Source organism: Elephas maximus, chromosome 11 (assembly GCF_024166365.1).
Source record: "Elephas maximus indicus isolate mEleMax1 chromosome 11, mEleMax1 primary haplotype, whole genome shotgun sequence".
NCBI lineage: Eukaryota > Metazoa > Chordata > Mammalia > Proboscidea > Elephantidae > Elephas > Elephas maximus.
In genome coordinates, this window is record NC_064829.1 from 50,461,051 (window position 1) to 50,473,351 (window position 12,301).

General features: G+C 35.1%; 1 protein-coding gene across 2 annotated transcripts in view; it reads left to right on the forward strand.

Moving 5' to 3' along the window:
- The window catches only part of PIK3C3 (phosphatidylinositol 3-kinase catalytic subunit type 3), a 144,115-nt gene that overhangs the window by 63,606 nt on the left and 68,208 nt on the right, over positions 1-12,301 (forward strand). For both annotated transcript variants that reach the window (XM_049900023.1, XM_049900022.1), the window contains exons 11-13: positions 3,771-3,925; positions 5,687-5,777; positions 12,090-12,157. In XM_049900023.1, coding sequence (XP_049755980.1) covers positions 3,771-3,925; positions 5,687-5,777; positions 12,090-12,157 — 314 coding nt within the window. The remainder of the gene's footprint in view (positions 1-3,770; positions 3,926-5,686; positions 5,778-12,089; positions 12,158-12,301) is intronic.

Genomic DNA, 12,301 nt, shown 5'->3' on the forward strand with positions numbered 1-12,301 from the left:
CAGTCTGTTCTCTTTTAATAAGCTGTTAGATTATTGCCAGACTTTTTCTATACTTGTATTTTAGTGAACAGACTTGTGTGTATATAGATACTTCATATTCATATGCAATAAGTAACTTGCATTGGAATTGTTGAGCCTTTTATTTGCTGATCATCTCCTACAAGTCCTCTGTTTTTGAGCTTGCATCATTTTTTAAGAATATTCTAGTAGTTTTATAAGTTTAAATGTGTGATTGGACAAACCCCTTCCCTCTCTCTCTTTTTTTTTTTTACAATTTTCTTTGAAAGTTTTGTACATTTATTCTTTCCATAAATTTTAGAATAATTTTGTCTTTTTCCTACAGCTCCATCAGAATGCTGAGTAAAATTACATTAAAATTTATGTATTAGGGAAAAATTGACACCTTCATGATATTTAATCTTCTGGGGACATGCTTTTTTTTTTTTTTTACCCATTCAAGTCTATTTTATAAAAATATTATACATATTTAGTATTAAATTTACTTCCTGATATGTTATTGTTACTATTATGAACTACCCCACCTGTTTGTTCGTTGTTTCCATTTGTTAATTGAAAAGAAAGCTATGTGTTTATTTATATTGTATCTGATTAGTTTAGTGATTTCTTATATTAGTGCTAATAAAGGTTAGAGGAGTTCTTGTAATTTCTAAACAACAGGATTATGCCATCTGGAAAAATGTAATTAGATCTCATTTTCAGTATTTGTTTTATTTTTTTCTTTCATCGAATTTGCTAAAACCTGCAAAGTAATGGTGAATAATACTGATCAATGGTGGCCATCTTTGTTTTGTTACTCATTATTGTAGGAATGCTTTATTGTGTTATTCCTACTTGTTTCAGTTGAATATTCTAATATTCTTATTTATATTTAGGAAGCTCCCCTGTGTGTGTGTGAGTGCGTGTGTATGTTTATATCAAGAATGACTTCTGTGTATTATCAAACCCTTTTTTTACACCTTTTCGTATCATATGGTCTCTCATCTTTAATTTGTTAATCGTCAGAAGTGTGTTGATAAATTTCCTAATTTGTATCATCCATACAATTGTAAAATAAGTGTTACTCATTCTTTTAACACCTTTCTGGATTCAGTTTGCTGATATTTATTTAGGGATTTTTTTGAAGCCATATTTATTACTGCTATCTGGTGCCAAAGGAGAAATTTCATCAGAATTTAACAAGGAGGTGGTATTTAAGATGGACTTTGAAGGAAGGGTAGAATTTTTACAGGTGCATGTGAGTAGAGATAGCAATATTAGTGAAGACAGGGAGAATGAAAAGTACAGGAAGGATAGAATACATTTCAGTTTGACAGGAGCGTGGGGTATATACATTTGTTGGGGAGGCAAGATCAGAACCCATGTCTTTCTGATTGTGAATTCCTATGTTAAGAAAGTGACTCTTAATTCAATAAGAAATGGTAAGTCAGTGAGTGATTTTTGGCATGGCTTTTGGACTCTGGAACATTAGAATTACCTTATTCTTGAGAAAAACAGTGCTCACTCAATAAAATTTCATAGCTCTTGGGAAATTTTTACTGAATTACCTGAGATGAAAACTTCATTTTTTTTTTTCTTTGCTTTAATCACATTTATGTCCTTTTTGCTTGGAGGAATTTTATAGTTTTCAAGAAAAATATAATGAGAAAACATAGACTTTGCACTTACTGTTGAAGTTAACTCATTTTCATAAAAATGAAATATAGTTTGAATATAGAATAGCAAGTGACCAACAAATCAGCTATTGATGAGTGACTTAAAAAGAGGAAAGTTGTGTTCTGAATTCCCTCTTTCTGAGAAATTTAATAACATTGTGACCTTTTTGATTTCACATGCTAACCAAATCTTTTCTGTAACTGGGAAAGCCCAACAGGTGTTACATTCAGCAGCATTCCTGAAGCATACCTCAGTAATGAAGGCTGACGGTGAAACTGAATTACTTATACCTCCCAAGTAGAAAGATACTTGTCGTTAAACGTACTGATCAGTTTTCCGTTATGTAATACTTTTTTCTTTAAGAAAACATGTAATCATACCGATAGTTATTGGATACCATAAATCTCAAAAATGGAGATAGAAAATCAGATGTTTTAAAGAGCTGTTTCTTTGTTTATTGGTCTAATTAAAAAACGGTTTTTAGAAGCAGAACGTTTGACAGGTGCTCTGATAGAGAGTCACTTGATTTCCCTGGCTGCTGATGTTGGTATATTTATGTAAGAATTAATCAGCTAGTTAATCAAAATCTTTTCCTTAATTTTTCTGTGAATAAGCATACTTCGTGGTGAAATCATGTGTATTACTCTTTGTCGGTATTTGCGTAATGATAAATTTTTTTTTATTATATCAGTGAAAAATATATATGCATATATATATATATTATGGTATTAAGTAAAGGAAATAGACTGTTGTGAAGTGGTCTCTGTCCTCATGAAGCTTATAATATAGTGGAAAAGACAAAGAGCAAGTAGTGACAAGTACAATAGTTAGTACTAATAGGAAAGGGTGGACCATGGAATTTTTACAGGAGTTTAACCTGGTTTGTAGGCTTACCAAGGAGACCAAAGTCCATCTAATTGGTAGTGTCAGCATTCTCTAAACATGAGTTATTGAGGTATTAGCTAGGTGAGTGGCAATTAGACTTGGAAAATGATAAATGCATTGAAAAAAAAAATTGAGTTTTGAAGGTTGCTTCAGTTTGTAATTATTTTTAAAAGTGAAATTGTTAGACTATTCTTAATTGTACTTGGCAAGAGCTAAGGGCTACATTTATAGAGGAATACAGGAAACATTTCCATTCTAACCATTATCTCAGAGAAGCAAAAGCTACTTTGTTAACACACTTTCAGACCTAGCAATTCTATTGATTGTCAGGAGAAGTGTGGGAAATTTAAGCTTAGGAATTTGCTTTCTTCATGTGTTTTTGGTAGCGATTAGGAAAAGTAACCATTTCCTTTAATCACGATGTTAAAATTAAAATGTCTGTTATATAGGATCTTCCATTTAAGAAGCAGATCAAATTCTGTAAAATCTGAGTTTTCAGGAAAAAATGGTAACATTTAAAAAAATCCTAACAAGAAAATGTTATGAAACAGAAATCTTTGAAGTTTCTTGTGTAATCTTAAACATAAAACACAGTTGTTGAATCTTTTGCTAAAGAAAAGGATCCTTCCTTAATTTCTTTGTTTTACATGAACTATCTTACTTTGTTCTTTTTTTTTCATTCACTACTGTATTTGGGGAAACCCTGGTGGCATAGTGGTTAAGTGCTACGGCTGCTAACCAAAGAGTCAGCAGTTGGAATCCTCCAGGCACTCCTTGGAAACTCTGTTGGGCAGTTCTACTCTGTCCTATAGGGTTGCTATGAGTCGGAATCTACTCGACGGCATTGGGTTTGGTTTGGTTTTTTGGTTACCGTATTTGGATATTATTGCTGTAAACAAGTCAGTTACTGGACATGAACTGTGTACCAGGCACTGATCTATTATTTTCTACTGTTAACTGATTTAATCTTCATAACTCCTCTCTAAAATATGTATTATTATGCCCATTTTACAGATGAGGACACTGCAAGGCATTGAGAGGTTAAGTAACCTAGTAACCTGCCAAAGATCCCACAACTGATGAAAAAAAAAAAAAAAAAAAAACTGATGAGTAGTAGTTAAATGTTAGATTGATATCTAGGAATAAATTATGTCTATAATCGTTTTGCATTTGTTTTTCTAACATAGCTTATTTGTTTGTTTGTATTCCAGGACTTGTTGATGTACCTATTGCAGCTGGTCCAGGCTCTCAAATATGAAAATTTTGATGACATAAAGAATGGATTAGAACCTACCAAGAAGGATAGTCAGGGTTCAGTGTCAGAGAGTGTGTCAAATTCTGGAATAAATTCTGCAGAAATAGATAGGTATGGATTTCCAGGGACAACACCATATTTTCAAATACAGTTGTCCCTCTTTTCAAATTGTCTTCTTTCTGTTTTCCTCAGATGTACCAAGCCCTAGTACTACTAATTTTGAAGTATTACCAATGAATATGGCATGTGTACTCACAGAGCACAAATTACTGTGTTAGTGTGTTGCAGACTGTGGAGTCAGAATGCCCGAGTTAAAATCCTGACTCTGCCACTTATTAGCTGTGTAAGCTGTGTCAGCTATGCATTGTCTCTGTGCCCTCAGTCGGTCGTCTAAAAAATGGCGATAGAAGTAGTAATTGATCTTTAAGCGTTGTTTGAACATTGAATGATTTAATATACAAGCCATTTAGAAAAGTGTCCGACACATAGTAAGTGTTCAGTAAGAGTTAGCTGAAATTACTGTGTTAAAATGAAAGAAAGGACATGTTAATGGGCTGGGATATTGTAATAAAAAGTTGTATTTTACCACTTTAATAGTTACATTAAGAAAAAAAGCATTGCTTGAATAGAAAACCTGTAGTAACAATAACAGCAATTAGGAGGGGCCAACTCTGTATTAGACACTTATTAATTCTTACAGAAATCCCTTCAGGTAGGCGTTCATATCCTCACTTTAAAAAAGAGGGACTTACATAGATAAGTAAATTGGACAAAATCTTTCATGTTGACATGGCTCCAAAACCATGTTCTTTATATCTTGCCATTTTTTTCATAAAATCTTAAAATTTGAGATGAAAAGGAACCTTTGGGTGAGAAGCCTGAGGCTTGGTGCTATAAGATGGTTTTGTGAAGGTCATAAGGTTTGTTAATGACAGAACCATGTCTAGAATTCAGATTTTCTGAATATGTCTAATCATTTAAATTATTGCCGAATTATATTTCTGAGTTTTTCTTAACGAACATGATCATGCTATTTTTTATCTTCTGCGTTTTATTTGGAGACAAACTGAAAAATGAGAAGAACCATTTTTTCCTCCCTTAAGCTACCTTATGTTTTTCTATTTTTGAAAGAATAGACCCCTCATGTTTTATCCCACTGCACATTGAAAACCAAACCAAACCCGTTGCCATCGATTCCAACTCTTAGTGACCCTGTAGGACAGAGTAGAACTGCCCCATTGGATTTCCAACAGTGTAAATCTTTATGGAAGCGGACTGTCACATCTTTCTCCTACAGAGTGGCTGGTGGGTTTGAACTGCCAGCCTTTCAATGAGCAGCTAATTGCTTAACCACTGCACCACCAGGACTCCTCCACTACACATTGGAGCAGTTCAGTCTCTAGTGTTATTTACCTTCTTTCTCATTTATGCCACCTAAAAAGTTTTATTAATAAAAGTCTGTTTTTGTATTTATGACCAGATGAAAACTGTAACCCATTATTTCCCACATTACGGTATGCTGGTCACTAGCACTGGGATGGGTTTTTAATGCTATGTGAGGAGTAGTTTTGTGGCTAAATATGTTTGAGAAATGCTGGTTGAAAGTTACATGTTTTGTTTGTTTTATTCTTATTTTTTACCACCGTATTCATTAATACCTTTACTATGCATACCTGCACATAAATCTCCAAGAGGCTTTGACCACAGAACTCTCATTTCTGGAGTACGCTGATTCTGGAGTTGCATAGGACGCACTGTAAGAAGTGTTGCTTTAACCAGACACAATTGAGGTGAACTTCGCTAAGGAATGTATGTCTGCTTCTACAGACAAAATATTTTACATCTCAGTGATATCTCCTATTACTTTTTCAGCTCCCAAATTATAACCAGCCCTCTTCCTCCAGTGTCTTCCCCTCCTCCTGCATCTAAAACAAAAGAAGTTTCAGATGGTGAAAATCTGGAGGTGAGTACAAAGATTTTCTAGCTTCCTATAGGAAAGATCCTACCAGATAAACATTTTATGTTGGTCTTTAAAACATTGATTTTGATTAATAAACTGAATATTACAACTTTATTAAATAACTAGTTTTATGATGCATGTTTAGGACTTTTCCCCTTAGCATAAAGTGCCAGGTAATCCTCAATTCAAGGCATTTTATTGGTGCTTGGGGCATATAAATGGGTTCATACACAATGTGAAAAAAAAAAGCTTAAATATTTTATTAAGGAAACTCAGGATATTTATTGTTAACATACTTATGAACATTACTGTAATTTTTTTGTTTTGTGATTACGTTGTAGAAATGTATGATTTGATACTAGCAATAATACACTAAGTACCTGTTTTTAACCCATACCTAAAACTTATATCGAATCCTTCTAAATAAGTAGACCCATTTTTGGAGTAAAACAGGCCTCTTAGGCTAGCGTTACTCTGAAAATCATTAAGGTATTTGGAAGTGCATCACAGAAGCTGGTCTTGTATGTATTGTTGAGTTTGTCCCCAAGACTTCTAATTTGAGAAGGGTGTTTCACACTCGTGATGTTGGAAACGAATAATACATGGTTTGATACTAGAAATTCAGTTGAATTTTAATATTTGTATCTATTGCTTTTAGTCAAATTTTAGGAGTTAATGTCAGTGACTGAATGAGTCTTTTGTTTCGATTATTAACTGTTAGCCAAAGCTTGCATGACTAATTTTCGATATGATAGAGAATAGTAACTGAAAAATGTTTTCTTAAATCACAGGATCATAAAAACCTTAGGTGAGCCCTTTAAGAGACCATTCTGCTGCACTCATTTCCCCCTTTCAAAACTAAAACATTGATTAATCCCTTCAATCAATCATTCATTTACATATATATTTTTGAGCTCTTATTGTATACCAGGGAGCCCCGGTGGCACGGTGGTTAAGAGCTATAGCGAACTATGGCTGCTAATCAAAAGGCTGGCAGTTCGGATCTACCAGTCGCTCCTTGGGAACCCTATTGGGCAGTTCTACTCTGTCCTATAGGGTGGCTATGAGTCGGAATTGACTTGACAGCAACAGGTTTATAAGGTACCAGGAACGGTTCTAGGTGCTGGGGATGACGCAGAGTAAACAAAACAGTCTAAATTTTTGCTTTCATGGAACTCACATGCTAGTGTTCGGGTGGGTGATATGTAATAATATTTATATATACATTTTAGAGGATACAGCAATACCTATTTAACATGGAGAAGATAAATGAGAGGATGATAGGGAGTATTGGGGTGTGCCTAGGGGATTGAAGTTTTCAAAAGATTGGTTAGGAAAGGCCTACATAAAAAGGTCACATCTATCTAAAAATGTAGCAGGTGATGGAACAATCATGAAGCCTTCTTGGGAAAGAGCATTCCAGGCAGAAGGAACAGCAAGTATAAAGGCCAAAGGATGAGAGCTTTACTATGTATTTAAGGGATATCAGAGCCCAGTCTGCTTGTCTGGGGACTGAGCAGGAGGGATTATGGTAGAAGATTGGATCAGAGATGGAATGGGATATAGTCATGTAGGGTTGTAGGCCGTTGTAACAAATGATTCTTACATAAAATAATGAAGTAATGCAGGTGACAGTTACGGGAGGCTTGAACTAGGGTGATTCCATTGGAGATGGTGTGAAGTGATTGGATTCCGAATGATATGTTCAGAATGTAGTATTACATACTACACCTATTACTCAGAAAGCCTTTAGACTAAAAATGAAATTTTTTAAATATATTTCTGTTATTTCTCTTGTGACTGATGAGCCCATTGTTACTCAATGATTTAAGTAATTTTACCCTTTCTCATTTATATTAGCGCTAAATCATTTCTAAAGAGTTTAGGTAATCCAAGCTGTCCGATAAAACAGTGAGAATAATTTGAATGATAAATCCCTCCCCCTTCTCCTACCACTAAAAGAGTAATATTTCATAAATCACCTTTAAAAAGGTCCTGAATAATTCAGTGTCTGGCCAACCAAGCTGAATTCCTTCTCTTCTTATCACTACTTGAGATGACCACCATTCCGTCTCCTCCCTGGCATCTAAGCATTGTCTTCTTTCCTTCCTGTACCTCTGCCTGTTTCTCTTGGAGTCTTCAGGAGATTACTATGCAGTTCTGGCCAAATGTTAGACAAGAAGAGAAACTCAATTCTCATTGTCTAAATATGGTCATTTTTTGTAAGTTCTGTGGGTTTTTGCAAAGAAATTATATTTTCAGATTGTTGGATACAGCTTTATACATACATCATTAGAACAAGCTTACTGTGTTGTTGAAATCTGTATCTATTTATAATTTTTTTTTTCCTGCTTGATCTGAGAGAAGGGTGAAATTGCTCTGTATAATGGTGTCATTTCCAATTTGTCATACTTCTGTTGGTGTTTGCTTTAAATATTTTGATGCTGTTTTATTAGATGTATACAAGTAAATTGAGTATTTTATCACTGTATAATAACTGTCTTTATATCTAATGTCTTTTGTCTTAAAGCCCGTTTCATCTGATATTAATAGAACTTCCTTTTGGTTAATATTTTTTGGTATACTTTTTTCAGTCTTCTTTTAATATTTTTGTGGCCTTATATTTTAGGTTTATTTCTTGAAACACCATATACCTACGTATTATTTTTTAATCCAGTTTAACACTGTATGAACTGGAATTTTTACTCATTTACTTTTAACGTGATTATTGCTGTATCTGGATTTATTTAATGATCTTATTTGGTGCTTTCTATTCTTATGTATTTTTCTTCTTGCCTGTCTTTGGCTGAATTCTCCCACACCCTTATCCCCAGGTTGGAGGTTATATTCCCTATATCAGTTCCTTACTGGTTATCCCAGACACTTAAAATGTGTCCTTAACTTCAGGCATAGCATGATTAATATTGCCCTCCTCCAAAATAGTTTATACCCCTTTATTCGTGGGTAATTATTGTTCATTGATTTAGTTCCATGTTGTTTTTTAACCCCCAAATTAGATATCATTGTTACGATTTTATACAGTCAGTAAAAGTTTAGTGATACTCATGTATGTCCTTAATCACCATTTCTTCTTATGTCTCTAACCTTCAATATAAGATCATTTTCTTTTTGCTTCAAGTATATTCCATTTTCAGATTGTTTAAAAAATTTTAAATATTGCTCACCAAGTTGAGTTTAAAAATTTATAGTATATGTTTTCTCTTCCACAAAAGTTTTTTTAAATTTAATTCTTTCCTATTTGTGCTCTGTAAACTTTTTCATGAAAAAAGCACAGTGCCAAATGAAACAACATGTGTTTTCTATTTAAATATGCGATTGACTATATAAAAACAAGATTGTCCCCTTTATGATATATCTTTGTCATATGGTCAAAAGATAAATGTTAGACCTAGAGTCTGCCTGCTAAACTCATGGATTCAACTTTACATTATGGCTTTCTGATTGAGTAGCTTCTTTACTGGATTTTTGTTATACTCTTAAAATGTAGACCTAAGGTTTTAGCTCAAAAATTGAAGATAAGTTTACTACTGCCTCTGAGATACCCACTTTGTGACAGCCCCTTATTGTTCTAGCATGCTTTCTTAAGTTCTCCTATTTCAACCATCACATCTCATTGATCCCTGCCGTTTTCTCTGTTCATCACCCCTGTAATATTTACTCTGAATATATAGCTGTTATCCCATGGCTTATCATTTCAGTCATTCTCTTATTACTTATCAACTCTTGATAAATAATTACTCAATTTCTCCATGCCTATGCCCAAGAAGGAAACCCTGGTGGCATAGTGGTTAAGTGCTACGGCTGCTAACCAAGAGGTCAGCAGCTCGAATCCACCAGGTGCTCTTTAGAAACTCTGTTGGGCAGTTCTGCTCTGTCCTATAGGGTTGCTATGAGTCAGAATCAACTCGACGGCAATGGGTTTTATACCCAAGAAATTGAATGTTGCTGAAGGAAAGCACATAGCCTAGCATGTTGGTATCGCTATAAATTCATGGTCTCTAATGTCACTTAACTTAATGTCAGGTGGGAAACCCTGGTGGCATGGTGGTTAAGTGCTATGGCTGCTAACCAAAGGGTCGGCAGTTGAATCCACCAGGCGCTCCCTGGAAACCCTGTGGGGCAGTTCGACTCCATCCTATAGGGCCGCTATGAGTCGGAATCGACTCGACGGCGCTGGGTTTGGTTTTTGGTCATGTCAGGTGATTAGGAGTCCATTGGGAGCACAGACGTTTAAATGCTCAACTGCTAGCTGAAAAGTTGGTGATTCGAACCCACCCAGAGGCCCTCAGAAGACAAGACTGGCAATCTGCTTCTGAAAAATGACGTCCTTCAAAACCCTATGGAGCAGTTCTACTCTGCACACATGGTGTCGCCATGAATCAGAATCGACTCAGCAGCAACAGACAACAGCCACCACCTCAGATGGGCACTCAACACTCTCTAACATCTTATATTTCTCTAGGTAGGTTGATCTGCACGCTGTGCAGTGACTCATTCCTTTTCAACTCTGTTCTTCGTGTCCTATTTCATACTCTCCAGATGACAATTCTGCCTCATAATTAAAGGAAACAGTAGAAGCCACTAGGTAAGAGAGGTCTCAATTTCCCAGTACCATATTTACAGGCCAGAATTCCTGCCAATACTTTGTTTCCTTCTGTTTTCTTACACAGAAGAAATAAAACTTCCTTCAAGGTAGGCTCTCTTTCTTTCCTGATAGAAATATGTGTTAGTATTAATCATCTTAAATTTTCAAAAGAGAAAAAAAAAAAAAAACTCTCTCTTCATTCCACATCCCTCTGAAAACTGTATTTTCTTAGTTCCCTTCATGGTCAACCTTCTCAGAACCGTTGTTTATACATACCGACTCTTTCCTTCTGTTGTTTGTCCTCTTTAATCCACATCATTCCCGCTTTTGCTTTCCATCACTGTATTACTTATTTTGTTAGGATAATAAACGACTTTAATATTTGTAGTTGCACACACTTCTCATTTCCTTTCAGCAGTCCCTTCTTGAAAACCTACCTCTTATGGTTTAGGTGATACCATACATTCCTTATTTTTCTCTTAACCCTCTCTGGCTGTTCCTTCTCTGTTTCCTGTTGGTGCTTTCTTCTCTGCTTAACATTTTAATGTTCCTAATGGCCGCCTTCTATTCTCAGTTTACATTCTTGCCCTTTGCTGCACTCATTAATAAACCCAAATTTATATTTCTAGCTTAGATCACTCATCTGAGTTTTAGATTAATATATCCAAATAATTATCTACTTGATCTCCCTTGTGTATCTGACAGGCATTTCAAACTTAGTATTTTACAATACAAACTTTATCTCTGCCTTTTCCTTCCTTGTCTAGAATTTGTCTGTGACATAACCATCAGTCCATTTCCTAAATTGAGAAATATAGTAGTTACTCTCTCTTTCTTTCTTTACTTCCCACTTCCTCCCCATAACAAATCCTGTGAATTATACTTCCAAAATATTTTTTGAGTCTCTGTTTTCACACTCATCCTTCACTCTTCTGATGTTGTTATGTGCCATCGAGTCAATTCTGACTGATAGCAACGCTATAGGGCAGAGTAGAACTGCCCCATAGGGTTTCCAAGGAGCTGCTGTTTGATTCGAGCTGCCAGGTTTTTGGTTAGCAGCCTGAGCTGTTAACCACTTTGCCACCAGGGCTCCATTCACTCTCCTAGACTACTATAACAGCATCCTAACTGATCTCGGCCCTGTACTTCTCACAGGATCAGAGTCTTTTTAATAAAATGTAAATCAGATTATCTCACTCTCCTACTTAAGATCTTTTAGTGATATCAATTGCTTTTAAAATAAAATTTGTACTCAATAGTGTGACCTTAAAGGTATTGTACAGTTTGGCCTTGCCTACCTTTTCAGCCTCCTTTACTTCTGTGTTCACTATATTGCAGCTACATCGGGCTTTTATGAGTTTCTTAAAGAAGCTCAGGGCCTTTGTACATAGTGTCATTTTGATCTTGCCTAAATATCATGTCCTTATTGATGCCTTTTCTGGCCTCCCAACCTAAATTATTTTTGTGACTGTTTTTTTAATGCATCTTTCCACTGTTGAATATTAAGCTCCAGAAGGGCAAGGAACCATGTGAACCAAGGTTCTTTTACATATTGCCTTGTTTAAAATAAATAGTGGTTGGATGGATGAAAATCTGATCTGTGACGTAAGACCTACAATGAAAGCTGATAGACAAATGTGGAGTATCATGTTTCCCCCGTTTGTAGCAGATGGTAACATAAAAATGTATGTTTCTTTTCATTCTTTCAGCAAGATCTCTGTACCTTCTTGATATCAAGAGCCTGCAAAAACTCAACACTGGCTAATTATTTATACTGGTATGTGAAAAAAAAATTTTTTTTTAATGACTCTTTAGGACTATTTTTTTCTCATGTTGTAAACACAAAGGCAGTTTAAAATGAAATGTGAGCAGTCGTCAAAAGCCTAGATACAGTACTTACATCTAGCTATATTCCTTTGGA